General features: G+C 39.9%; 2 protein-coding genes across 3 annotated transcripts in view; one reads left to right on the top strand and one right to left on the bottom strand.

Annotated features, from left to right (window-relative positions):
* The window catches only part of LOC139568283 (NLR family CARD domain-containing protein 3-like), a 164683-nt gene that overhangs the window by 109371 nt on the left and 28531 nt on the right, over window positions 1–26781 (top strand). The gene's annotated exons all lie outside the window — the stretch shown is intronic.
* On the bottom strand, window positions 1558–26754 carry LOC139541396 (NLR family CARD domain-containing protein 3-like). Of its 2 annotated transcripts, XM_071347146.1 has the most exons (10): window positions 26514–26635; window positions 22282–22380; window positions 19144–19260; window positions 18750–18834; window positions 18399–18621; window positions 14923–16693; window positions 14463–14636; window positions 3095–3268; window positions 2858–2904; window positions 1558–2351 (listed from the first exon to the last, which is right to left on the bottom strand). In XM_071347146.1, exons 2-10 carry the CDS (start codon window positions 22362–22364, stop codon window positions 1825–1827), a joined length of 3201 nt encoding a protein of 1066 aa, XP_071203247.1. In that variant the 5' UTR covers window positions 22365–22380; window positions 26514–26635; the 3' UTR covers window positions 1558–1824. The 2 variants fall into 2 exon arrangements, with proteins under 2 accessions (XP_071203247.1, XP_071202525.1); XM_071346424.1 differs by lacking the exons at window positions 1558–2351; window positions 2858–2904; window positions 3095–3268 and adding an exon at window positions 11645–12447 and having other exon boundaries at window positions 26514–26754.

The raw sequence follows: 26781 nt of genomic DNA, 5'->3' as shown, positions 1-26781 counted from the left end.
TGTGTGTGTGTCCAGTGTGTGTGTGTGTGTCCAGTGTGTGTTTGTCCAGTGTGTGTGTATCTGTCCAGTGTGAGTGTGTGTGTGTGTGTCCAGTGTGAGTGTGTGTCCAGTGTGTGTGTGTGTGTGTATCTGTCCAGTGTGTTTGTGTGTGTGTCCAGTGTGAGTGTGTGTGTGTGTGTGTGTGTGTGTCCAGTGTGTGTCCAGTGTGTGTATCCAGTGTGTGTGTGTGTGTTTCCAGTGTGTGTGTGTGTGTGTCCAGTGTGTGTGTGTCCAGTGAGTGTGTGTGTGTGTGTCCAGTGTGAGTGTGTGTGTGTGTGTCCAGTGTGTATGTGTGTGTGTGTGTGTGTGTGTGTGTGTGTGTGTATCTGTCCAGTGTGTCTGTGTGTGTGTCCAGTGTGTGTGTGTGTCCAGTGTGTGTGTGTCCAGTGTGAGTGTGTGTCCAGTGTGTGTGTGTGTGTGTGTGTGTCCAGTGTGAGTGTGTGTGTGTGTGTGTGTGTGTGTGTGTGTGTCCAGTGTGTGTGTGTGTGTGTCCAGTGTGTGTGTGTGTGTGTGTCCAGTGTGTGTGTCTGTGTGTGTGTCCAGTGTGAGTGTGTGTGTGTGTCCAGCGTGAGTGTGTGTGTGTGTCCAGTGTGTGTGTGTATGTGTGTGTGTCCAGTGTGTGTGTGTGTCCATTGTGTATGTGTGTCCAGTGTGTGTGTGTGTGTGTCCAGTGTGAGTGTGTGTCCAGTGTGTGTGTGTGTGTGTCCAGTGTGTGTGAGTGTGTGTGAGTGTGTGTGTCCAGTGTGAGTGTGTGTGTGTGTGTGTGTGTGTCCAGTGTGAGTGTGTGTGTGTGTGTGTCCAGTGTGAGTGTGTGTGTGTGTGTCCAGTGTGAGTGTGTGTGTGTGTGTCCAGTGTGAGTGTGTGTGTGTGTCCAGTGTGAGTGTGTGTGTGTGTGTGTCCAGTGTGTGTGTGTGTGTGTGTCCAGTGTGTGTGTGTGTCCAGTGTGTGTGTGTGTCCAGTGTGAGTGTGTGTCCAGTGTGAGTGTGTGTGTCCAGTGTGTGTGTGTGTGTGTGTGTCCAGTGTGTGTGTGTGTGTGTCCAGTGTGTGTGTGTGTGTGTGTGTCCAGTGTGTGTGTGTGTGTGTGTGTCCAGTGTGTGTGTGTGTGTGTGTATGTGTGTGTCCAGTGTGTCTGTGTGTGTGTCCAGTGTGAGTGTGTGTGTGTGTGTGTCCAGTGTGAGTGTGTGTGTGTCCAGTGTGTGTGTGTGTGTGTCCAGTGTGTGTGTGTCCAGTGTGAGTGTGTCCAGTGTGAGTGTGTGTGTGTGTCCAGTGTGTGTGTGTGTGTGTGTGTGTCCAGTGTGAGTGTGTGTGTGTGTCCAGTGTGAGTGTGTGTGTGTGTGTCCAGTGTGTGTGTGTGTGTCCAGTGTGTGTGTGTCCAGTGTGTGTGTGTGTGTCCATTGTGTTAGTGTGTGTGTGTCCAGTGTGAGTGTGTGTGTGTGTCCAGTGTGAGTGTGTGTGTGTCCAGTATGTGTCTGTCCAGTGTGTGTGTGTGTGTGTGTGTGTGTGTGTGTGTCCAGTGTGTGTGTGTGTGTGTGTGTGTGTGTGTGTGTGTGTGTGTGTGTGTGTGTCCAGTGTGAGTGTGTGTGTGTGTCCAGTGTGAGTGTGTGTGTGTGTCCAGTGTGTGTGTGTGTGTGTGTGTCCAGTGTGTGTGTGTCCAGTGTGTGTGTGTATCTGTCCAGTGTGAGTGTGTGTGTGTCCAGTGTGTGTATCTGTCCAGTGTGTGTGTGTGTGTCCAGTGTGTCCAGTGTGTGTATCTGTCCAGTGTGTGTGTGTGTGTGTGTCAGGTTATTATTTCAGGGACACTGAGGAGTCAACATCAACCCCAAACCCTGGATAGAGGGGCTCAGTGAATGTGGAGGTGAATGTGACCAGGTGGGTCAGTGTGTCAGAGGAGGCTCTATAGAAGGACAGAGTGCCGGCTGGCCAGTCCAGATACACTCCTACTCTGTGGGAGCTGGAGGAGGGGACGTCTATGGTAGTGGGATTATTATTGTGACAGGCATAGTAACTGTTGCCATGGCAGAACAGACTCCAGGACTTGTCATTGTATCCAAGCCAACAGTCATCACCCCCTCCTCTCCTGCTGATTCCTTTATATGTCACTCCTATATCAGCCCCTCTCCCACTCCACTCTACCTCCCAGTAACAGCGCCCAGTCAGACCCTCTCTACACAGCACCTGTCCACTGTCCTCAAATCTCTCTGGGTGATCAGGATACGGCTGCTTCTCTCTCCTACATGTCACCTTTCTGTTCTCCTCAGACAGAGAGAGGAGTCTGTTTACTGTGTTTGGGTCCAGTGTGAGATCACAGACATCTGATGGATGAAACCAGACACAATATTAGAAATCATCATCATTCACATTAGAATGTTAATTCACTTTTCACTAATTCATTTAATGTAGATGTTTCTAGGTATCAAAAGGAGAAGTTAAGGTAACTTGAGACTTGTTGAATGATCATATGTTATACTGTATGGTAACATAAAACACACTTATTCCCATGAATTACACACACACACACACACACAAACTGGACAAACACACACACACAGACACACACACACACACACACACACACACACACACACACACACACACACACACACACACACACACACACACACACACACACACACACACACACACACACACATTGTCAAAGCAACTCTTTGTAAACGTTGGTGTCCCTGATTTCTGCTTCTGTAGAACTACAGCTGATATTTAATATGACCAAGTAAGTAATGATGGTGGTCTTTGACTTTGACTTAACTTGAATTAAGACTTATTCTTAGTCATATTCTTCACAGCAGTCAATACTCACATTTTCTAATCCCAGGTTTCATTCTGTTCTCTCCACCATGTTCCACACTGTAGCGGTAAGCAGAAGAACAGACAGTCATTGAGGGATACACCTGAACTCACACACAAACACACACACACACACACACACACATTCACACACACAACTTTGTCCAAGTGGTGGTCAGAATGTTTGTTTTAACCAGCCTGATAAGTCAAACATGTCTGATATGAACATTGACATAAACCCTCTACATACTTGAGTTTCTCCAGTCTGCAGTGTGGATCCTCCAGTCCAGCAGAGAGCAGTCTGACTCCTGAGTCTCCTGGGTGATTGTAGCTCAGGTCCAGCTCTCTCAGGTGTGAGGGGTTTGACCTCAGAGCTGAGACCAGAGAAGCACAGCCTTCCTCTGTGACTAGACAGCCTGACAGCCTGCAAAGAGTCAAATCATATTAAAATCACTCTGCTATTCTTTGGTGGTGAAAATAGTGGCAGAATATTTTTTCAACATATTCAGATACATCAGTGTCCTGAAACCTGCCATATCTATTCATAAATGGATGTATCATTATTATAAATGATCAGAATATTACTTGTAGAGAGAAAAATGTACAGTACAAATATTTGAGTAGACTGACCAGACCAGTTTAAAAAGCAGTATCAGTCAGAAGACAGACAGTGAGGTATCAGATTTAGATTGTATTGAGTAAACAGTCCACACCATATCTATAATGACAGTGAAGCTAACATTTTAAATGTGGCTCAATACTCCAGCATTTTGGATTTCAGATCAAATGTTTCATATGAGGTGACAGTATATAATGTCACCTTTATTTGAGGGTACATACATATCTGTTTCACGGTTTGAAATAAAAGCACTTTATATACCTCGTCCCCCGTTTGAATTTGTCATAAGTAATCTGACCAATTCACTTATAGTGCATTAAATTAAAGTAGTCAAAAGTTTAGTATTTGGTCTGACATTCCTTGAACGCAATGACTACATCAAGCTTGTGACTTAAACTCGTTAATTGCATTTGCAGTTTGCTTTGGTTGAGTTTTGGGTATGTTTTGCCCAATATTAAAATGGTGGATGATGAATGGAGTAATCTTCTGTCTCAGTGAGTAGATAACATGTTTCTAAACACTACTAAAAAAATGCTGATGATGCCATGATTTACACAAATCATGAATGAATCATTAATAAAAAATAAGTGAGAAAGTTACGGAGGCTACAACAAAACATGCTAACCTCTCACCATTACCAATAACAGAGACTACAACAAAACATGCTAACCTCTCACCATTACCAATAACAGAGGCTACAACAAAACATGCTAACCTCTCACCATTACCAATAACAGAGACTACAACAAAACATACTAACCTCTCACCATTACCAATAACAGAGGCTACAACAAAACATGCTAACCTCTCACCATTACCAATAACAGAGACTACAACAAAACATACTAACCTCTCACCATTACCAATAACAGAGGCTACAACAAAACATGCTAACCTCTCACCATTACCAATAACAGAGACTACAACAAAACATACTAACCTCTCACCATTACCAATAACAGAGACTACAACAAAACATGCTAACCTCTCACCATTACCAATAAATGAGGATACAACAAAACATGCTAACCTCTCACCATTACCAATAACAGAGACTACAACAAAACATTCTAACCTCTCACCATTACCAATAACAGAGGCTACAACAAAACATGCTAACCTCTCACCATTACCAATAACAGAGGCTACAACAAAACATGCTAACCTCTCACCATTACCAATAACAGAGGCTACAACAAAACATGCTAACCTCTCACCATTACCAATAACAGAGACTACAACAAAACATGTTAACCTCTCACCATTACCAATAACAGAGGCTACAACAAAACATGCTAACCTCTCACCATTACCAATAACAGAGGCTACAACAAAACATACTAACCTCTCACCATTACCAATAACAGAGACTACAACAAAACATACTAACCTCTCACCATTACCAATAACAGAGGCTACAACAAAACATGCTAACCTCTCACCATTACCAAAAACAGAGGCTACAACAAAACATGCTAACCTCTCACCATTACCAATAACAGAGGCTACAACAAAACATGCTAACCTCTCACCATTACCAATAACAGAGGCTACAACAAAACATGCTAACCTCTCACCATTACCAATAACAGAGGCTACAACAAAACATGCTAACCTCTCACCATTACCAATAACAGAGGCTACAACAAAACATGCTAACCTCTCACCATTACCAATAACAGAAGCTACAACAAAACATTCTAACCTCTCACCATTACCAATAACAGAGGCTACAACAAAACATGCTAACCTCTCACCATTACCAATAACAGAGGCTACAACAAAACATACTAACCTCTCACCATTACCAATAACAGAGGCTACAACAAAACATGCTAACCTCTCACCATTACCAATAACAGAGGCTACAACAAAACATGCTAACCTCTCACCATTACCAATAACAGAGGCTACAACAAAACATGCTAAACTCTCACCATTACCAATAACAGAGGATACAACAAAACATGCTAACCTCTCACCATTACCAATAACAGAGGCTACAACAAAACATACTAACCTCTCACCATTACCAATAACAGAGGCTACAACAAAACATACTAACCTCTCACCATTACCAATAACAGAGGCTACAACAAAACATGCTAACCTCTCACCATTACCAAAAGCAGAGGCTACAACAAAACATGCTAAACTCTCACCATTACCAATAACAGAGACTACAACAAAACATGCTAACCTCTCACCATTACCAATAACAGAGGCTGAAACAAAACATGCTAACCTCTCACCATTACCAATAACAGAGGCTACAACAAAACATACTAACCTCTCACCATTACCAATAACAGAGACTACAACAAAACATGCTAACCTCTCACCATTACCAATAACAGAGACTACAACAAAACATGCTAACCTCTCACCATTACCAATAACAGAGGATACAACAAAACATGCTAACCTCTCACCATTACCAATAACAGAGGATACAACAAAACATGCTAACCTCTCACCATTACCAATAACAGATGCTACAACAAAACATGCTAACCTCTCACCATTACCAATAACAGAGGCTACAACAAAACATGCTAACCTCTCACCATTACCAATAACAGAGGCTACAACAAAACATGCTAACCTCTCACCATTACCAATAACAGAGGCTACAACAAAACATACTAACCTCTCACCATTACCAATAACAGAGGCTACAACAAAACATGCTAAACTCTCACCATTACCAATAACAGAGGCTACAACAAAACATGCTAACCTCTCACCATTACCAATAACAGAGACTACAACAAAACATGCTAACCTCTCACCATTACCAATAACAGAGGGGGTCTGATCTTTGTGCCTCTGTAACTTTCTCATTCATCATTATTCACGATTCATTCCTGATTATTCATAATCATGGTAGCATCCACATGAATGTAGAAGTGTTCAGAAACATCTTCTATTCTTACTGACAATACAAGTGAAGTGACTCCAAAATGACAGGACATTATTCACCATTCAGTTTCTATTAGGAAAAACATCATCCAAAACACAACCAAAACAAACTGCAAATGAATTCAACAAGTTAGTAGAATCACAAGCTTGATGTAAATCACTGCAGGCATGGAATATGGGACCAAATACTAAACTTATGACTACTTTAACACAATATAAGTGAATTCGTCCAAAATATTAAGACTTCTTCAAATGGGAGAACTACATACATAAAGTGCTTTCATATCTAAACAGTAAAATATATATGAATGAAAATACCCTCAAATGAAAGGTGACATTCTGGACTGTTGCCTAATTTGGAACATTAAATCTGAAATCCAAAATACTGGAGTATAGCACGAAATGTAAAACTGTAATCTTCACTGTCCAAACACATATGGTGTGGACTATGTGTGTCTGGTAAACACATGTGGATCTGGTGAACAGTTATCACTTGTTGACCAACTACAGGAATACTGACCTCAGAGTCTCCAGTTTACAGTGGGGATTCCCCAGTCCAGCAGAGAGCAGCTTCACTCCTGAATCCTTCAGGTCATTGTTACTCAGGTCCAGCTCTCTCAGGTGTGAGGGGTTTGACCTCAGAGCTGAGACCAGAGAAGCACAGCCTTCCTCTGTGACTAGACAGCCTGACAGCCTGCAAAGAGTCAAATCATATTAAAATCACACTGCTATTCTTTGGTGGTGAAAATAGTGGCAGTATATTTTTTCAACATATTCAGATACATCAGCGTCCTGAAACCTGCCATATCTATTTATATATTAATGTTTCATTATTAGAAATGACAAATTATCAAAGTATTACTTGTAGATAGAAAAATGTATAGTACAAATATTTGAGTAGACTGACCAGACCAGTTTAAAAAGCAGTATCAGTCAAAAGACAGACAGTGAGGTATCAGATTTAGATTGTATTGAGTAAACAGTCCACACCATATCTATTTTGACAGTGAAGCTAACATTTTAAATGTGGCTCTATACTCCAATAGTTTGGATTTGAGATATAATGTTTATATGAGGTGACAGTATATAATGTAACCATTTTTGGGGGGTATTTTAATACATATCTGTTTCACGGTTTGAAATAAAAGCACTTTATATACCTCGTCCCCCGTTTGAATTTGTCATAAGTAATCTGACCAATTCACTTATAGTGCATTAAAATTATAGCAGTCAAAAGTTTAGTATTTGGTCTGACATTCCTTGAACGCAATGACTACATCAAGCTTGTGACTTAAACTCGTTTATTGCATTTGCAGTTTGCTTTGGTTGTGTTTTGGTTGTGTTTTGGGTTAGGTTTTGCCCAATATTAAAATGGTGGATGATGAATGGAGTAATCTTCTGTCTCAGTGAGTAGATAACATGTTTCTAAACACTACTAAATAAATGCTGATGATGCCTTGATTAACACAAATCATGAATGAATCATTCATAAAAATAAGTGAGAAAGTTACGGAGGCTACAACAAAACATGCTAACCTCTCACCATTACCAATAACAGAGGCTACAACAAAACATGCTAACCTCTCACCATTACCAATAACAGAGACTACAACAAAACATGCTAACCTCTCACAATTACCAATAACAGAGGCTACAACAAAACATGCTAACCTCCCACCATTACCAATAACAAAGGCTGCAACAAAACATGCTAACCTCTCACCATTACCAATAACAGAGACTACAACAAAACATGCTAACCTCTCACCATTACCAATAACAGAGGCTACAACAAAACATGCTAACCTCTCACCATTACCAATAACAGAGACTACAACAAAACATGCTAACCTCTCACCATTAACCTCAAATAGAAGGTGACATTCTGTACTGTCACCTCATATGAAACATTTGATCTCAAATCCAAAATGCTGGAGCATAGCACCAAATGTAAAACTGTAAGCTTCACTGTCCAAACACATATGGTGTGGACTATGTGTGTCTGGTAAACACATGTGGATCTGGTGAACAGTTATCACTTGTTGACCAACTACAGGAATACTGACCTCAGAGTCTCCAGTTTACAGTGGGGATTCCCCAGTCCAGCAGAGAGCAGCTTCACTCCTGAATCCTTCAGGTCATTGTTACTCAGGTCCAGCTCTCTCAGGTGTGAGGGGTTTGACCTCAGAGCTGAGACCAGAGAAGCACAGCCTTCCTCTGTGACTAGACAGCCTGACAGCCTGCAAAGAGTCAAATCATATTAAAATCACACTGTTATTCTTTGATGGTCAAAATTCGCGGCGGTATATTTTTTCCAACATTTTCAGATATATCAGTGTCCTGAAACCTGCCATATCTATTCATAAACTAATGAATGTGTCATTATTATAAATGATCATGATATTATTTGTAGAGAGAAACATTTATATCCTAAACATTTGAGTAGACTGACCAGACCAGTTTAAAAAGCAGAATTAGTCAGAAGACAGACAGTGAGGTATCAGATTTAGATTGTATTGAGTATACAGTCCACACCATATCTATTTTGACAGTGAAGCTAACATTTCAAATGTGACTCTATAGTCCAACTGTTTGGATTTGAGATATAATGTTTATATGAGGTGACAGTATATAATGTAACCTTTTTTGGGGGGTATTTTAATACATATCTGTTTCACGGTTTGAAATAAAAGCACTTTATATACCTCGTCCCCCGTTTGAATTTGTCATAAGTAATCTGACCAATTCACGTATAGTGCATTAAAATTAAAGTAGTCAAAAGTTTAGTATTTGGTCTGACATTCCTTGAACGCAATGACTTCATCAAGCTTGTGACTTAAACTCGTTTACTGCATTTGCAGTTTGCTTTGGTTGTGTTTTGGTTGTGTTTTGGGTTAGGTTTTGCCCAATATTAAAATGGTGGATGATGAATGGAGTAATCTTCTGTCTCAGTGAGTAGATAACATGTTTCTAAACACTACTAAATAAATGCTGATGATGCCATGATTAACACAAATCATGAATGAATCATAAATAAAAATAAGTGAGAAAGTTATGGAGGCTACAACAAAACATGCTAACCTCTCACCATTACCAATAACAGAGACTACAACAAAACATGCTAACCTCTCACCATTACCAATAACAGAGGCTACAACAAAACATGCTAACCTCTCACCATTACCAAAAACAGAGGCTACAACAAAACATGCTAACCTCTCACCATTACCAATAACAGAGGCTACAACAAAACATGCTAACCTCTCACCATTACCAAAAACAGAGGCTACAACAAAACATGCTAACCTCTCACCATTACCAATAACAGAGGCTACAACAAAACATGCTAACCTCTCACCATTACCAATAACAGAGGCTACAACAAAACATGCTAACCTCTCACCATTACCAATAACAGAGACTACAACAAAACATGCTAACCTTCCACCATTACCAAAAACAGAGGCTACAACAAAACATGCTAACCTCTCACCATTACCAATAACAGAGACTACAACAAAACATGCTAACCTCTCACCATTACCAATAACAGAGACTACAACAAAACATGCTAACCTCTCACCATTACCAATAACAGAGGATACAACAAAACATACTAACCTCTCACCATTACCAATAACAGAGGCTACAACAAAACATGCTAACCTCTCACCATTACCAATAACAGAGGCAACAACAAAACATGCTAACCTCTCACCATTACCAATAACAGACGCTACAATTAACATGCTAACCTCTCACCATTACCAATAGCAGAGACTACAACAAAACATGCTAACCTCTCACCATTACCAATAACAGAGGCTACAACAAAACATGCTAACCTCTCACCATTACCAATAACAGAGGCAACAACAAAACATGCTAACCTCTCACCATTACCAATAACAGACGCTACAATTAACATGCTAACCTCTCACCATTACCAATAACAGAGGCTACAACAAAACATGCTAACCTCTCACCATTACCAATAACAGAGGCTACAACAAAACATGCTAACCTCTCACCATTACCAATAACAGAGGCAACAACAAAACATGCTAACCTCTCACCATTACCAATAACAGACGCTACAATTAACATGCTAACCTCTCACCATTACCAATAACAGAGGCTACAACAAAACATGCTAACCTCTCACCATTACCAATAACAGAGGCTACAACAAAACATGCTAACCTTCCACCATTACCAAAAACAGAGGCTACAACAAAACATGCTAACCTCTCACCATTACCAATAACAGAGGCTACAACAAAACATGCTAACCTCTCACCATTACCAATAACAGAGGCAACAACAAAACATGCTAACCTCTCACCATTACCAATAACAGACGCTACAATTAACATGCTAACCTCTCACCATTACCAATAACAGAGGCTACAACAAAACATGCTAACCTCTCACCATTACCAATAACAGAGGCTACAACAAAACATGCTAACCTCTCACCATTACCAATAACAGAGGCAACAACAAAACATGCTAACCTCTCACCATTACCAATAACAGAGACTACAACAAAACATGCTAACCTCTCACCATTACCAATAACAGAGGCTACAACAAAACATGCTAACCTCTCACCATTACCAATAACAGAGGCTACAACAAAACATGCTAACCTCTCACCATTACCAAAAACAGAGGCTACAACAAAACATGCTAACCTCTCACCATTACCAATAACAGAGGCTACAACAAAACATGCTAACCTCTCACCATTACCAATAACAGAGGCTACAACAAAACATACTAACCTCTCACCATTACCAATAATAGAGGCTACAACAAAACATGCTAACCTCCCACCATTACCAATAACAGAGGCTACAACAAAACATGCTAACCTCCCATTACCAAAAACAGAGGCTACAACAAAACATGCTAACCTCTCACCATTACCAATAACAGAGGCTACAACAAAACATGCTAACCTCCCATTACCAAAAACAGAGGCTACAACAAAACATGCTAACCTCTCACCATTACCAATAACAGAGACTACAACAAAACATGCTAACCTCTCACCATTACCAATAACAGAGGCTACAACAAAACATACTAACCTCTCACCATTACCAATAACAGAGGCTACAACAAAACATGCTAAACTCTCACCATTACCAATAACAGAGGCTACAACAAAACATGCTAAACTCTCACCATTACCAATAACAGAGACTACAACAAAACATGCTAACCTCTCACCATTACCAATATCAGAGGGGGTCTGATCTTTGTGCCTCTGTAACTTTCTCATTCATCATTATTCACGATTCATTCCTGATTATTCATAATCATGGCAGCATCCACATGAATGTAGAAGTGTTCAGAAACATCTTCTATTCTTACTGACAATACAAGTGAAGTGACTCCAAAATGACAGGACATTATTCACCATTCAGTTTCTATTAGGAAAAACATCATCCAAAACACAACCAAAACAAACTGCAAATGAATTTAACAAGTTAGTAGAATCACAAGCTTGATGTAAATCACTGCAGGCATGGAATATGGGACCAAATACTAAACTTATGACTACTTTAACACAATATAAGTGAATTTGTCCAAAATATTAAGACTTCTTCAAATGGGAGAACTACATACATAAAGTGCTTTCATATCTAAACAGTAAAATATATATGAATGAAAATACCCTCAAATGAAAGGTGACATTCTGGACTGTTGCCTAATTTGGAACATTAAATCTGAAATCCAAAATACTGGAGTATAGCACGAAATGTAAAACTGTAATCTTCACTGTCCAAACACATATGGTGTGGACTATGTGTGTCTGGTAAACACATGTGGATCTGGTGAACAGTTATCACTTGTTGACCAACTACAGGAATACTGACCTCAGAGTCTCCAGTTTACAGTGGGGATTCCCCAGTCCAGCAGAGAGCAGCTTCACTCCTGAATCCTTCAGGTCATTGTTAGTCAGGTCCAGCTCTCTCAGGTGTGAGGGGTTTGACCTCAGAGCTGAGACCAGAGAAGCACAGCCTTCCTCTGTGACTAGACAGTCTGACAGCCTGCAAAGAGTCAAATCATATTAAAATCACACTGCTATTCTTTGATGGTCAAAATATGCGGCGGTATATTTTTCCAACATTTTCAGATATATCAGTGTCCTGAAACCTGCCATATCTATTCATAAACTAATGAATGTGTCATTATTATAAATGATCATAATATTACTTGTAGAGAGAAACATTTATATCCTAAATATTTGAGTAGACTGACCAGACCAGTTTAAAAAGCAGTATCAGTCAAAAGACAGACAGTGAGGTATCAGATTTAGATTGTATTGAGTATACAGTCCACATCATATCTATTTTGACAGTGAAGCTAACATTTTAAATGTGTCTCTATACTCCAACAGTTTGGATTTGAGATCAAATGTTTTATATGAGGTGACAGTATATAATGTAACCTTTTTTGGGGGGTATTTTAATACATATCTGTTTCACGGTTTGAAATAAAAGCACTTTATATACCTCGTCCCCCGTTTGAATTTGTCATAAGTAATCTGACCAATTCACTTATAGTGCATTAAAATTAAAGTAGTCAAAAGTTTAGTATTTGGTCTGACATTCCTTGAACGCAATGACTACATCAAGCTTGTGACTTAAACTCGTTTATTGCATTTGCAGTTTGCTTTGGTTGTGTTTTGGGTTAGGTTTTGCCCAATATTAAAATGGTGGATGATGAATGGAGTAATCTTCTGTCTCAATGAGTAGATAACATGTTTCTAAACACTACTAAATAAATGCTGATGATGCCATGATTAACACAAATCATGAATGAATCATTAATAAAAATAAGTGAGAAAGTTACGGAGGCTACAACAAAACATGCTAACCTCTCACCATTACCAATAACAGAGGCTACAACAAAACATACTAACCTCTCACCATTACTAATAACAGAGACTACAACAAAACATGCTAACCTCTCACCATTACCAATAACAGAGACTACAACAAAGCATGCTAACCTCTCACCATTACCAATAACAGAGACTACAACAAAACATGCTAACCTCTCACCATTACCAATAACAGAGACTACAACAAAACATGCTAACCTCTCACCATTACCAATAACAGAGGCTACAACAAAACATGCTAACCTCTCACTATTGACTACAACAAAACATGCTAACCTCTCACCATTACTAATAACAGAGACTACAACAAAACATGCTAACCTGCACCATTACCAATAACAGAGGCTACAACAAAACATGCTAACCTCTCACCATTACCAATAACAGAGACTACAACAAAACATGCTAACCTCTCACCATTACCAATAACAGAGGCTACAACAAAACATGCTAACCTCTCACCATTACCAATAACAGAGGCTACAACAAAACATGCTAACCTCTCACCATTACCAATAACAGAGGATACAACAAAACATGCTAACCTCTCACCATTACCAATAACAAAGGTTACAACAAAACATGCTAACCTCTCACCATTACCAATAACAGAGACTACAACAAAACATGCTAACCTCTCACCATTACCAATAACAGAGGGGGTATGATCTTTGTGCCTATGTAACTTTCTCATTCATCATCATTCACTATTCATTCATGATTATTCATAATCATGGTAGCATCCACATGAATGTAGAAGTGTTCAGAAACATCTTCTATTCTTACTGACAATACAAGTGAAGTGACTCCAAAATGACAGGACATTATTCACCATTCAGTTTCTATGAGGAAAAACGTAATCCAAAATTGGACGAATCTCTGAACTTTTTACGAAATGTATTTGTCCAGATAATTAAGACTTCTTCAAATGGGAAAACGACGTACATACAGTGCTATCATTTCTAAACAGTAAAATATATATGTATAAATACCTTTAAATAAAAGGTGACATTCTCTACTGTCACCTAATATGAAACATTTGATCTCAAATCCAAAATGCTGGAGCATAGCACCAAATGTAAAACTATGTGTGTCTGGTAAACACATGTGGATCTGGTGAACAGTTATCACTTGTTGACCAACTACAGGAATACTGACCTCAGAGTCTCCAGTTTACAGTGGGGATTCCCCAGTCCAGCAGAGAGCAGCTTCACTCCTGAATCCTTCAGGTCATTGTTACTCAGGTCCAGCTCTCTCAGGTGTGAGGGGTTTGACTCCAGAGCTGAGACCAGAGAAGCACAGCCTTCCTCTGTGACTCCACAGCCTGACAGCCTGACAAAGAGATCATCATGACTTCACAAACACACTGTGGATTTAACACCAGTAGTGTAGAAGGACAATGGCAGATGCATTTGGTTAATTCTCTCAAACAACATATAGATTCATCTTCCATCTCCTAGAATTGTATGGTCATTTTGTTATACTAATGTGAAAATCAATGCATTTCTTCAATATGTTTTTCAATATAATATTATACACATATTATTATGCATATTTTTCTCTAAACTGAATATTTCTTCCTGATGATTAGTTCTTATATGTCATTTTATTTACTCACAGAACAGCTCTGGAGGCTTTGACCACTGGCAGCAGCCTCAGAAGACCTTCCTCTGATCTGGAGTATTTCTTCAGGTCAAACACATCCAGCTCCTTTTCTGAAGTCAGCAACACAAAGACCAGAGCTGACCACTGTGCAGGTGACAGTTTGGGTTTTGAGAGACTTCCTGATCTCAGGTAGCTTTGGATCTCCTCCACTAGAGAATGGTCATTCAGTTCATTCAGACAGTGGAACAGATTGATGCTCCTCTCTGGAGAGAGATTCTCCCCGATCTTCTTCTTGATGTACTTGACTGTTTCTTCATGGCTCTGTGAGCTGATTCTCGTCTTTGTCAGTAGACCTCGTAAGTGCTTCTGATTGGACTCCAGTGAGAGGCCCAGAAGGAAGCGGAGGAAAAGGTCCAGGTTTCCCGTCTCACTTTGTAAGGCTTTATCCACTGCATTCTTATAGAAAGTAATTGCAGACTTGTCGTTTGTTTGCAGTTTGTCCATTAGATTCTCATTGTTGTTGATGAATGAGAGGAACACATATACAGCAGCCAGAAACTCCTGAATGCTCAGATGAACAAAGCAGAACACCTTGTCCTGGTACAGCCCACATTCCTCTTTAAAGAGCTGTGTGCACAATCCTGAGTACACTGAGGCTTCATTGACATCAATGCCAGCCTCTTTCAGGTCTTCGTCATAGAAAATCAGATTGCCATTCACAAGCTGTTGAAAAGCCAGTTTTCCCAGTGACAGAATGTCCTCTTTATTCCAGTGTGGACCTGTCTCTTCTTTCCTAAGATACTTTTCATTCTTCTGTTTGGTATGAAACTCCACAAGGTGTGTGTACATCTCAGTCAGAGTCTTGGGCATCTCTTCTCTCTTATGTTTCAGCATGTGTTCAAGGACTGTTGCAGAAATCCAACAGAAGACTGGAATGTGGCACATGATGTGGAGGCTCCTTGATTTCTTTATGTGTGAGATGATTCTGCTGGCCAGGTCCTCATCACTGAATCTCTTCCTGAAGTACTCCTCCTTCTGTGGGTCATTGAAGCCTCGTACCTCTGTCACCTGGTCAACACACATTGAAGGGATCTTATTGGCTGCTGCAGGTCGGGTAGTTATCCAGATGAGAGCAGAGGGAAGCAGATTTCCCTTGATGAGATTTGTCAGCAGAACATCCACTGAGGTTGACTCTGTCACGTCCCAACAGATCTTGTTCTTCTGGAAGTCTAGGGGCAGTCGGCACTCATCCAGACCATCAAAGATGAACAGAACTTTGTACTTGTTGTAGATGGAGATTCCTGATTGTTTGGTTTCCATTGAGAAGTGATTGAGGAGTTCAATGAAAGTGTGTTTGTTTTCTTTTATCAAATTCAGCTCTCGGAAAGGGAATGAGAATACAAATTGGACATCCTGATTTGCTTTTCCTTCAACCCAGTCCAGAATGAACTTCTGCACAGAGACTGTTTTTCCAATGCCAGCGACTCCCTTTGTCAGTACAGTTCTGATAGGTTTGTCTTGTCCAGTTAAAGGTGTGAAGATGTCGTTACATTTGATTGGAGTCTCTGGTCTTGCTTGTTTCCTGGTTGTTGTCTCAATCTGTCTCAGCTCATGTTCATTATTGACCTCTCCTGTTCCACCCTCTGTGATGTAGAGCTCTGTGTAGATCTTATTGAGAAGTGTTGGGTTTCCTTGTTTAGCGATCCCCTCAAATACACATTGAAACTTCTTCTTTAGATTAGATTTGAGTTCACGTTGGCAAATCACAGCAAGCTCATCTGAATCTAGAAAGACCACAGAGGATATTAATATTACGTCTGTTTTAATGACTACAGTATTGTAAGACGGTTATAACGTTTTACATTATAATCATTTATTCTCTTAACTGACTGTATAAATGTGTAAATGTTTTCATAATGCATTACAGACTGGTGTGACTGATTATATTATTATTGGTATTATTGATGGTATTATTAATGTTGTCTCTCTCTCTAAATTAATCACCACAACACATCCCTGCTGCTACTTGATGAGGTCACTAGGTGTTGTGTTAAGGCTAGAGGTCGACCGATTAATCGGAATGGCCGATTAATTAGGGCCGATTTCAAGTTTTCATAACAATCGGAAATCGGTATTTTTGGACACCGATTTTGCAGATGTTTTTCTATTATTTTTTTTACACCTTTATTTAACAAGTCAGTTAAGAACACATTCTTATTTTCAATGACGGCCTAGGAACGGTGGGTTAACTGCCTCGTTCAGGGGCAGAATGACAGATTTTCACCTTGTCAGCTCGGGGGATCCAATATTGCAACCTTCAGGTTAACTAGTCCAACGCAATAACGACCTGCCTGCCTCTCGTTGTCCTCCACAGGAAATAAGCCAAGGTAAGTTGCTAGCTAGCATTAAACTTATCTTATAAAAAACAATCAATCAATCATAATCACTAGTTAACTACACAAGGTTGATGATATTACTAGATATTATCTAGCGTGTCCTGCTAGATAATATATATAATCTGACTGAGCATACAAGCATACAATCATCTAAGTATCTGACTGAGCGGTGGTAGGCAGAAGCAGGCGCGTAAGCATTCATTCAAACAGCACTTTCATGCGTTTTGCCAGCAGCTCTTTGTTGTGCGTCAAGCATTGCGCTGTTTATGACTTCAAGCCTATCAACTCCAGAGATGAGGCTGGTGTAACCGATGTGAAATGGCTAGCTAGTTAGCGCGCGCTAATAGCGTTTCAAACGTCACTCGCTCTGAGCCTTCTAATAGTTGTTCCCCTTGCTCTGCATGGGTAACGCTGCTTCGAGGGTGGCTGTTGTCGTTGTGTTGCTGGTTCGAGCCCAGGGAGGAGCGAGGAGAGGCACGGAAGCTATACTGTTACACTGGCAATACTAAAGTGCCTATAAGAACATCCAATAGTCAAAGGTTAATGAAATACAAATGGTATAGAGGGAAATAGTCCTATAATTCCTATAATAACTACAACCTAAAACTTCTTACCTGGGAATATTGAAGACTCATGTTAAAAGGAACCACCAGCTTTCATATGTTCTCATGTTCTGAGCAAGGAACTTAAACGTTAGCTTTCTTACATGGCACATATTGCACTTTTACTTTCTTCTCCAACGCTTTGTTGTTGCATTATTTAAACCAAATTGAACATGTTTCATTATTTATTTGAGGCTAAATTGATTTTATTGATGTATTATATTAAGTTAAAATAAGTGTTCATTCAGTATTGTTGTAATTGTCATTATTACAAATACATTTTTTTTTTTTTAATTGGCCGATTAATCGGTATCGGCTTTTTTGGTCGTCCAATAATCGGTATCGGTATCTGCGTTGAAAAATCATAATCGGTCGACCTCTAGTTAAGGCTGCAACAATATCATTGAGTTACACAGCTACTTTAGCTGTACTTTAGCTACAGCTTTTAAATGTTATAAAACAGCATTCAACATGAGGCAGACAGATCTTACATTTCTCCAGTGTGTCAGCAAGCTCCTTCTGGTTCATTTTCCTCAGGACGTGCAGTGTGATCTTCAGAGCCCCCTCTCTGGCACTGCTCTCCTGCTTCTCATCTTCAGCATCCACCACTTCCTGCTTCTGACTCTCAAAGCCTTCTGGGAGTTCTGGACTAAGAATCCTCTTGAACATCTTCAGCTCGTTCTTCACAAATGTCATAATTTTCTCTTCAAGCAACTGAAATAAATTAAGTAAATGAGTTAAGCAAGAGAAGAAATGTTTCTCATTAACACATTAATGAATGATTGACAGATCAACTTTACTTGGGGTAAACAAAAACAAATGTACATAACAGGACCACATACACTGAATATGGAGGCCAGGTCTGTTTGATGACTCTGGGAAGACTGACCACTGAGAATCTCTGACTCTGATCTCTCCTGTTGGTTTCTGTGGACAAAACATGAGATTACATCTCCTCATCCAGGGAGTACACACACACACACACACACACACACACACACACACACACACACACACACACACACACACACACACACACACACACACACACACACACACACACACACACAGGGAATATTGTGTTTGTTTAATATTGTTTTAGGACTATGACAATGGACAAAAGGATTAGCCTATTGATTATGAAAACAACAAAAAGAAATGGGAAAATGGGAGAGGAGAAATGACTAGAGACAGTGTTGTTTAACTCACTGACCATCACCCATGAGTTCTTCTTACCTTTGTTCAGTAGAAAAGTCTCCCTCTCTAAAGGATATAGGAGGATTCATAGACCTGTCACTCTTCATGGACACACAGCTGGGTACAGGGGAGGCTGGTCTCTTCCGCTTGATTGGTCTTCAACACAACAGAGACAAACATTACATCTCTCATCTACTCTGAGCTCTGATGTAGAAACATAAGAAGAGTTCATTCCAAAAAGCTATATATCCATTTTCAGAAATGTTCGTAAATGAGCTTTTATTCTTTAAAGAAGTTATGTTTATGTTAAGTTATGTTTTTTCGCTAAATGAGGAGATGGCACGTGGGTACCTGCTTCTATAAACCAATGAGGAGATGGCACGTGGGTACCTGCTTCTATAAACCAATGAGGAGATGGCACGTGGGTACCTGCTTCTATAAACCAATGAGGAGATGCAGCGCGAACTGCGTCACAAATAGAACTGACTTCTAGACGCTCGTTGGCGCGCGCGAGCAGTGTGTCATTTTTAATAACGAAATTCATTTAGCGACGCGAGCGTTGTAGTCAGCCCCGCTAAAAGGCTGGTGTCGTTACTCTGCCTTCTCCGGGGGCATGTTGAGGTAAATTTACTAACCGGGAGGGTTGAATTATGTAATTTATTGGTGGGCTGGAAGACGCACTCTTGTCTTTTCTATTCCGAGGTTGTTTACTCGCAATATCAGATATTAAGATGTTTTTTATAATGAATGTTTACTGAGGTTGAGGTTCTGACTAGTGATTATTTACCCGGTGTTCAATACCTGCTATTGAGGCGCCCTGAAAATAATATTCAAAAGTTCGGTCCTTGGACACAGAGGGGTTAAACACTAAAGTTACCGTCCATCTAGTGAAGAGAGGAGAACCGGACAGAGGTAGCCAGCATCCGTCAACGAGAGAATGATGTATTGTTAGCTAAGTTAACTAGGATGCTGCTGGTATAGTAGCTAGCTAGCTTACCTAGCTGTACCGACTAGCTAGCTGGTCGTTCTGTACCTCGTCTCGATGAAAATGACGAATCCGGTGAACCACAAACAAGGATAGAGAGTGAAAAGGATCTGGCTACACTCATACTGTCCCTGACCGTAAAGAAAAAAGCAAATTGAACAATAAACTTCGGTGTCTCAACACTGTAGTGAACTCCGTCGTTATTCTCCAAGATCACCTCAGACAACTCTGCGCGTAACCGGACAATATGCTTGGCGCCACACCGAACGGGGACGCGGACAGTTCTGTACGGGGACGCGGACAGTTCCAGGACGCGGACATGAGCAGTGCAACACAATCAACTAAACCCAGTCTTTACAGTGGGTTATATTAGTAATATTCATTTTTTATTATTATGTAAAACAAACATTCTATGTTTTTTTAGAACAATATGTTGAGATCTGGGTCCATATTGTCAAAGTGTCTCAGAGTAGAAAATTGGTCGTATAAGTGCTGAGAATAAAGACATTTTACACTTATGGGTATAAATTAAAGCTATGCATGAAATCTCTAGTCCCACTTAGTCAGCAGATATTCAGGACACCTCGTGAGCTGTCCTAAGTAGTTAAGAGTTAACAGCAGGTGTCTTGATAATACTATAGAATATTGCAGCGAGTCAGTGGTTCCTGCGCCACATGTAATTGCTTTGTAGTAGTTAAATTAATGTTTTATATTTCTATGTGATCAATCTATAAATAATATAGACCTACATGCAACAGTATGTCTTGTGCTTTTGGCAATGATTTATGTATAATAATTATGTATAACAAGTGATACCATGTATAACTGCATAGCATTTTGTCTTCATTTTGGCAGATTAACTCATGCTTATTTCTGAAGATTAACTCAGGTTGGAGTTGGAGCTGTGACCGAAAGGTGGCTGGTTCGAATCCCGGGCCGGGCGCTGGAAAAAACAGGCGGAATTGATCTGACCACTGGAGGGCTGCTGGGTTCACATCCTCAAAACATGAACCTTTTGTTGATCAGAACTCGAGAGGCTCTTCTTCACTGAACCCAAATATATATATAACTTTTAGTGGTTCCATATTTTAAGGAAGTGATAGAAGCCTTTTTGGTTCTATAAGGAACCTTCTTTTCTAAGAGTGTATAATAAACACATTTTTCTTTTGATTATTTAATTATCTACATCATGTTATTTCAAGTTGTCCCTTTGGAGCACAACATCACATTGTTAAAAAATAATCCTAAATTGGGCGTGGCTATAAAATGGGAGATTGAAGGCATCTAAGGTGTAATATGTGTTCCATGGAAATGAACATTGTATGCAACGTTGTAGGCAACATTATTGGGAAGGGACTTGATGCTACTATGCCAAAGATATTTAGAGTTGTTAAACGGGTGTGAAGAGTGTGTTGATATAACGGTTATATTGTCAAAAATCTGCTTGTAACAACGATCAGAACTGGTTAAACAAATATGCATTCCATTATATTAGTCAATAATTAAGAGTAGGCAAAGTGGTCGTGTCGTGAAAATTCTATCAAATGTCTTAAATTGTAACGAGTACAGTCAGGGTGCCGTGGAACCCCTGCAGTACCTCCACAGACCCCGGATTGAGAACCCCTGCAGTACCTCCACAGACCCCGGATTGAGAACCCCTGCAGTACCTCCACAGACCCTGGATTGAGAACCCCTGCAGTACCTCCACAGACCCTGGATTGAGAACCCCTGCAGTACCTCCACAGCCCCCGGATTGAGAACCCCTGCAGTACCTCCACAGACCCCGGATTGAGAACCCCTGCAGTACCTCCACAGACCCCGGATTGAGAACCCCTGCAGTACCTCCACAGACCCCGGATTGAGAACCCCTGCAGTACCTCCACAGACCCCGGATTGAGAACCCCTGCAGTACCTCCACAGACCCCGGATTGAGAACCCCTGCAGTACCTCCACAGACCCCGGACTGAGAACCCCTGCAGTACCTCCACAGACCCCAGATTGAGAACCCCTGCAGTACCTCCACAGACCCCAGATTGAGAACCCCTGCAGTACCTCCACAGACCCCGGATTGAGAACCCCTGATTTAGCAGATTCTCTTATCCAGAGTGATTTACAGTAAGTGCATTCATCTTAAGATAGCTATTTATTTTGGAAATAAACTTAATCAAATCTTCATAAAATTGTCATCTTACCTCTTAGCTTTGGTGTCATGTCCCCCAGAGAGATGCATTTTAGAGGCAGGACCCCCTTCCTCTCTCTCCACAGAGAGACTCATTTTAGAGCACTGTCCCCTAAACAGAGATCCAGCATGTTGGTTGTGGTTAACACAGTGACAACAAATAATTGATTTCCAATGGTTTTCATTTATTCATTATTTCTTTGAGAAATAAAACATTTACTAACAGACATGTCGAAACAGTCAGGTGATTTAATGCATCACGTGAACATGTAGTTGTGACATTTCATCTCCATGGTAACTATCAATAATAATAATAAATCACTGTTTGTTAAGGTAGTTATAGACAGTACAACAATAATAATAATGAGTCACTGTTTGTTAAGGTAGTTCTAGACAGTACAGCAACACAAGGCCATGTCTCACAATTATTTGTATTCACTAACAGTAGGATATTTATTGTCTTTCAATCTGTTATTTTCTAAACGTATCTGAGAATATAGACAGAAGGGCTGGAATGGACATGATTGATCTGAGGGGGAAATCATTGATCCATTCAGAAAGGTTTTTTGCATCAAGTAAGAGATTTTATATTATGTAAAGTAGACTAGGTTATAATGTATAATAGCAGTTTGTTAGTGATATGCAGATCAAGGTTTATACCTCAGCTATAACCTAAATAGTAAGCTATAGCCTACATATCATAGACAACACAGCTACAGAGCAGAACCATGGTATTATATACAGCTACAGAGCAGAGAATGTACTGTATATAACCAACATATCCAAGATGACCAGCCTAAACCTGTTCAGGTCAGTTCACATAATGTTATAGACCTACCAGTAGCAGGACAGAGAATGTACTGTATATAACCTACATATCATAGATGACCAGTCTAAACCTGTTCAGGTCAGTTCACATAATGTTATAGTCCTACCAGTAGCAGGACAGAGCATGTACACTATATATACAAAAGTATGTGGACACCCCTTCAAATGAGAGAATTCAGCTATTTCAGCCACACCCGCTGCTGACAGATGTATAGAATCGAGCAGACCGCCATGCAATCTCCATAGACAAATGTCATAGGATGCCACCTTACCAACAAGTCAGTTTGTCAAATTCCTGCCCTGCTAGAGCTGCCCCGGTCAACTGTAAGTGCTGTTATTGTGAAGTGGAAACGTCTAGGAGCAACAACGGCTCAACCATGAAGTGGTAGACCATACAAGCTCACAGAACGGGCCAACCGAGTGCAGAAGAGCATAAAAATGGTCTGTCCTCGGTTGCAACACTCACTACCAAGTTCCAATCTGCAACGTCAGCAAAATAACTGTTCGTCTGGAGCTTCATTAGTTAGAAATTAGTTTCCATGGTCGAGCAGCCGCACACAAGATCATCATGCGCAATGCCAAGCATCGGTTTGAGTGGTGTAAAGCTCGCTGCCATTGGACTCTGGAACAGTGGAAACGTGTTCGTTGGAGTTATGAATCACGCTTCACCATCTGGCAGTCCGACAGACGAATCTGGGTTTGGCGGATGCCAGGAAAACGCTACCTGCCCGAATGCATTGTGCCAACTGTAAAGTTTGGTGGAGGAGGAATAATGGTCTGGGCTGTTTTTCATGGTTCGGGCCCCCTAGTTCTAGTGAAGAGAAATCTTAACGCTACAGTATAAAATTACATTCTAGACGATTCTGTGCTTCCAACTTTGTGGAAACAGTTTGGTGAAAGGCCATTTCCTGTTTCAGCATGACAATGCCCCCGTGCACAAAGCGAGGTCCATACAGAAATGGCTTGTCGAGATCGGTGTGGATGAACTTGACTGGCCTGCACAGAGCCCTGACCTCAACCAATCTAACACCTTTGGGATGAATTGGAACGCCGACTGCGAGCCAGGCCTAATCACCCAACATCAGTGCCCGACCTCCCTAATGCTCTTGTGGCTGAATGGAAGCAAGTCCCCGCAGCAATGTTCCAACATCTTGTGCAAAGCCTTCCCAGAAGAGTGGAGGCTGTTATAGCAGCAATGTTCCAACATCTTGTGCAAAGCCTTCCCAGAAGAGTGGAGGCTGTTATAGAAGCAAAGAGGGACCAACTCCATATGAATGCCTATGATTTTGGAATGAGATGTTCGACTAGCAGGTGTCCACATACTTTTGGTCATGTTGTATATAGCCTAATCTAAATCAAATCAAATCAAATGTTATTGGTCACAATGTCAGAGCGGCATAGACTAAGATAGAATAGTATAGAATACAGTATATACATATGAGATGAGTAATGCATAGACTAAGATACAGTAGAATAGTATAGAATACAGTATATACATATGAGATGAGTAATGCATAGACTAAGATACAGTAGTATAGAATACAGTATATACATATGAGATGAGTAATACATAGACTAAGATACAGTATAATAGTATAGAATACAGTATATACATATGAGATGAGTAATGCATAGACTAAGATACAGTAGAATAGTATAGAATACAGTATATACATATGAGATGAGTAATGAATAGACTAAGATACAGTAGAATAGTATAGAATGCAGTATATACATATGAGATGAGTAATACATAGACTAAGATACAGTAGAATAGTATAGAATGCAGTATATACATATGAGATGAGTAATGCATAGACTAAGATACAGTAGAATAGTATAGAATACAGTATATACATATGAGATGAGTAATGCATAGACTAAGATACAGTAGAATAGTATAGAATGCAGTATATACATATGAGATGAGTAATACATAGACTAAGATACAGTATAATAGTATAGAATACAGTATATACATATGAGATGAGTAATGCCAGATATTTATAGCCGAGGCCAGATACTTTTCACAACATTTCCAACAGAGACCATCAGGTTCCTACAAATCAACACATTTATCTGTCTTCTAACACTTTTATCTGTCTTCTAAATACTTTAAAGTACTACTTACTATTTATATATTACTATTTATGTTTTTAACAACTTTTACTTTTACTTCACTACATTCATGAAGAAAATGATTTTTTTACTCCATACATTTTCCCTGACACCCAAAATTACTCGTTACATTTTGAATGCTTAGCAGGACAGAAAATGGTCTAATTCACACACTTATCAAGAGAACATCCCTGGTCATCCCTCCTGCCTCTGATCTGGAGGACTCACTAAACACAAATACTTTGTTTTTAAATGATGTCTGAGTGTTGGAGTGTTCCCCTGGCTATCCGGAAATTAAAATAACAAGAAAGTTGTGCCGTCTGGTTTGATTAATAAAAGGAATTGAAATTATTACTACTTTACTTTTACTTTGATAATTAAGTATATTTGAGCAATTAAATGTACTTTTGATACTTAATAATATTTAAAACCAAATACTTTTAGACTTTTACTGAAGTAGAATTTTACTGGGTGACTTTCATTTTTAATTTAATAATTTCTATTAAGGAATCTTTACTTTTAGTCAAGTATGACAATTGAGTTGAGAACTGAGTTCTGTTTCCACCACTGTTCTAACGTTCCATATGAGTCACAGTTTCAACAGACATTCTGGAACTGCGTCGGCTACAAAGTTACTTTACATTTCATATAAGGAAATAAAGTAACGGTCACTGGGGGAATTTGTTTTGCATTGCCCGGCTCCCCGGGTGAGCAGAGTTTGCGCATTTTATACCAAATGTCCCCCCACCTGTAGCACCGGGCCATGCAAAACGAACTTCCCACAGTCGCAGCGCACTGAGGCACAGAGTTCTAAACCCAGACGCGTTTCTTCAAGACATCTCTCTTACATTATTTTTGATAAACATTTAATTTACTCGAAACCAAGTTTAGTTGTGTTTTTTTTCCTGCAAAATGTGAGTTAGTGTAGGCCTTTAATAATTGTAAGTGGGCCTACAAACCCAAAAGGTTTTAATTTGAGAATGTTCATTTGTATGCCTCAAATATTAAACTGTCTTAAAATATTTGATGATAAGTTGAATCAGGTGTGTAAGTGCTGGTAAGAACAAAAGGATTGAGAAACCCTGAGATAAACATAAAACCATATAATTGAAAAGCTCCTCCACCATCTTTACCAGACGTTTTACTGATAACATGTCGGCCTACTGATTAGTTTACACTTTGAAAACTGCTGTCTGTCAGCAACTCAAGTGGCAGTTCTACTAACTAGTAATATCTCATTACAGATATTCATTCTCTTACTCTGTCCTTTAGAATAAATTATTTTTCAGAAATACTTACTTTATTTTTCAATAATCTCCATATAGTGTTTTCTGCTCTGTCGTCTCAAAATGGATCCTGAACAAAAGAACAACTTTACTTTCTGTTTCAGCTCAGCCGTCTCCCCACCCTGATAATAAAGTGTTTTATTGGTATCTTCCACTAGATGGCAGTAAACACCTGCTGTAACTAGACTTTACAACTATGTGTTCTGTTTCATACAAGCAGTATCCCAGAGGAGGGTACTGACCTAGGATCAGCCCCCCCCTCTCCATGTAATCTGATTCAA

This window comes from Salvelinus alpinus, chromosome 1 (genome assembly GCF_045679555.1).
Source record: "Salvelinus alpinus chromosome 1, SLU_Salpinus.1, whole genome shotgun sequence".
Classification (NCBI taxonomy): domain Eukaryota; kingdom Metazoa; phylum Chordata; class Actinopteri; order Salmoniformes; family Salmonidae; genus Salvelinus; species Salvelinus alpinus.
The sequence above is the reverse complement of the archived record's forward strand: the minus strand, read 5'-3'. Positions and strand labels throughout refer to the sequence as shown.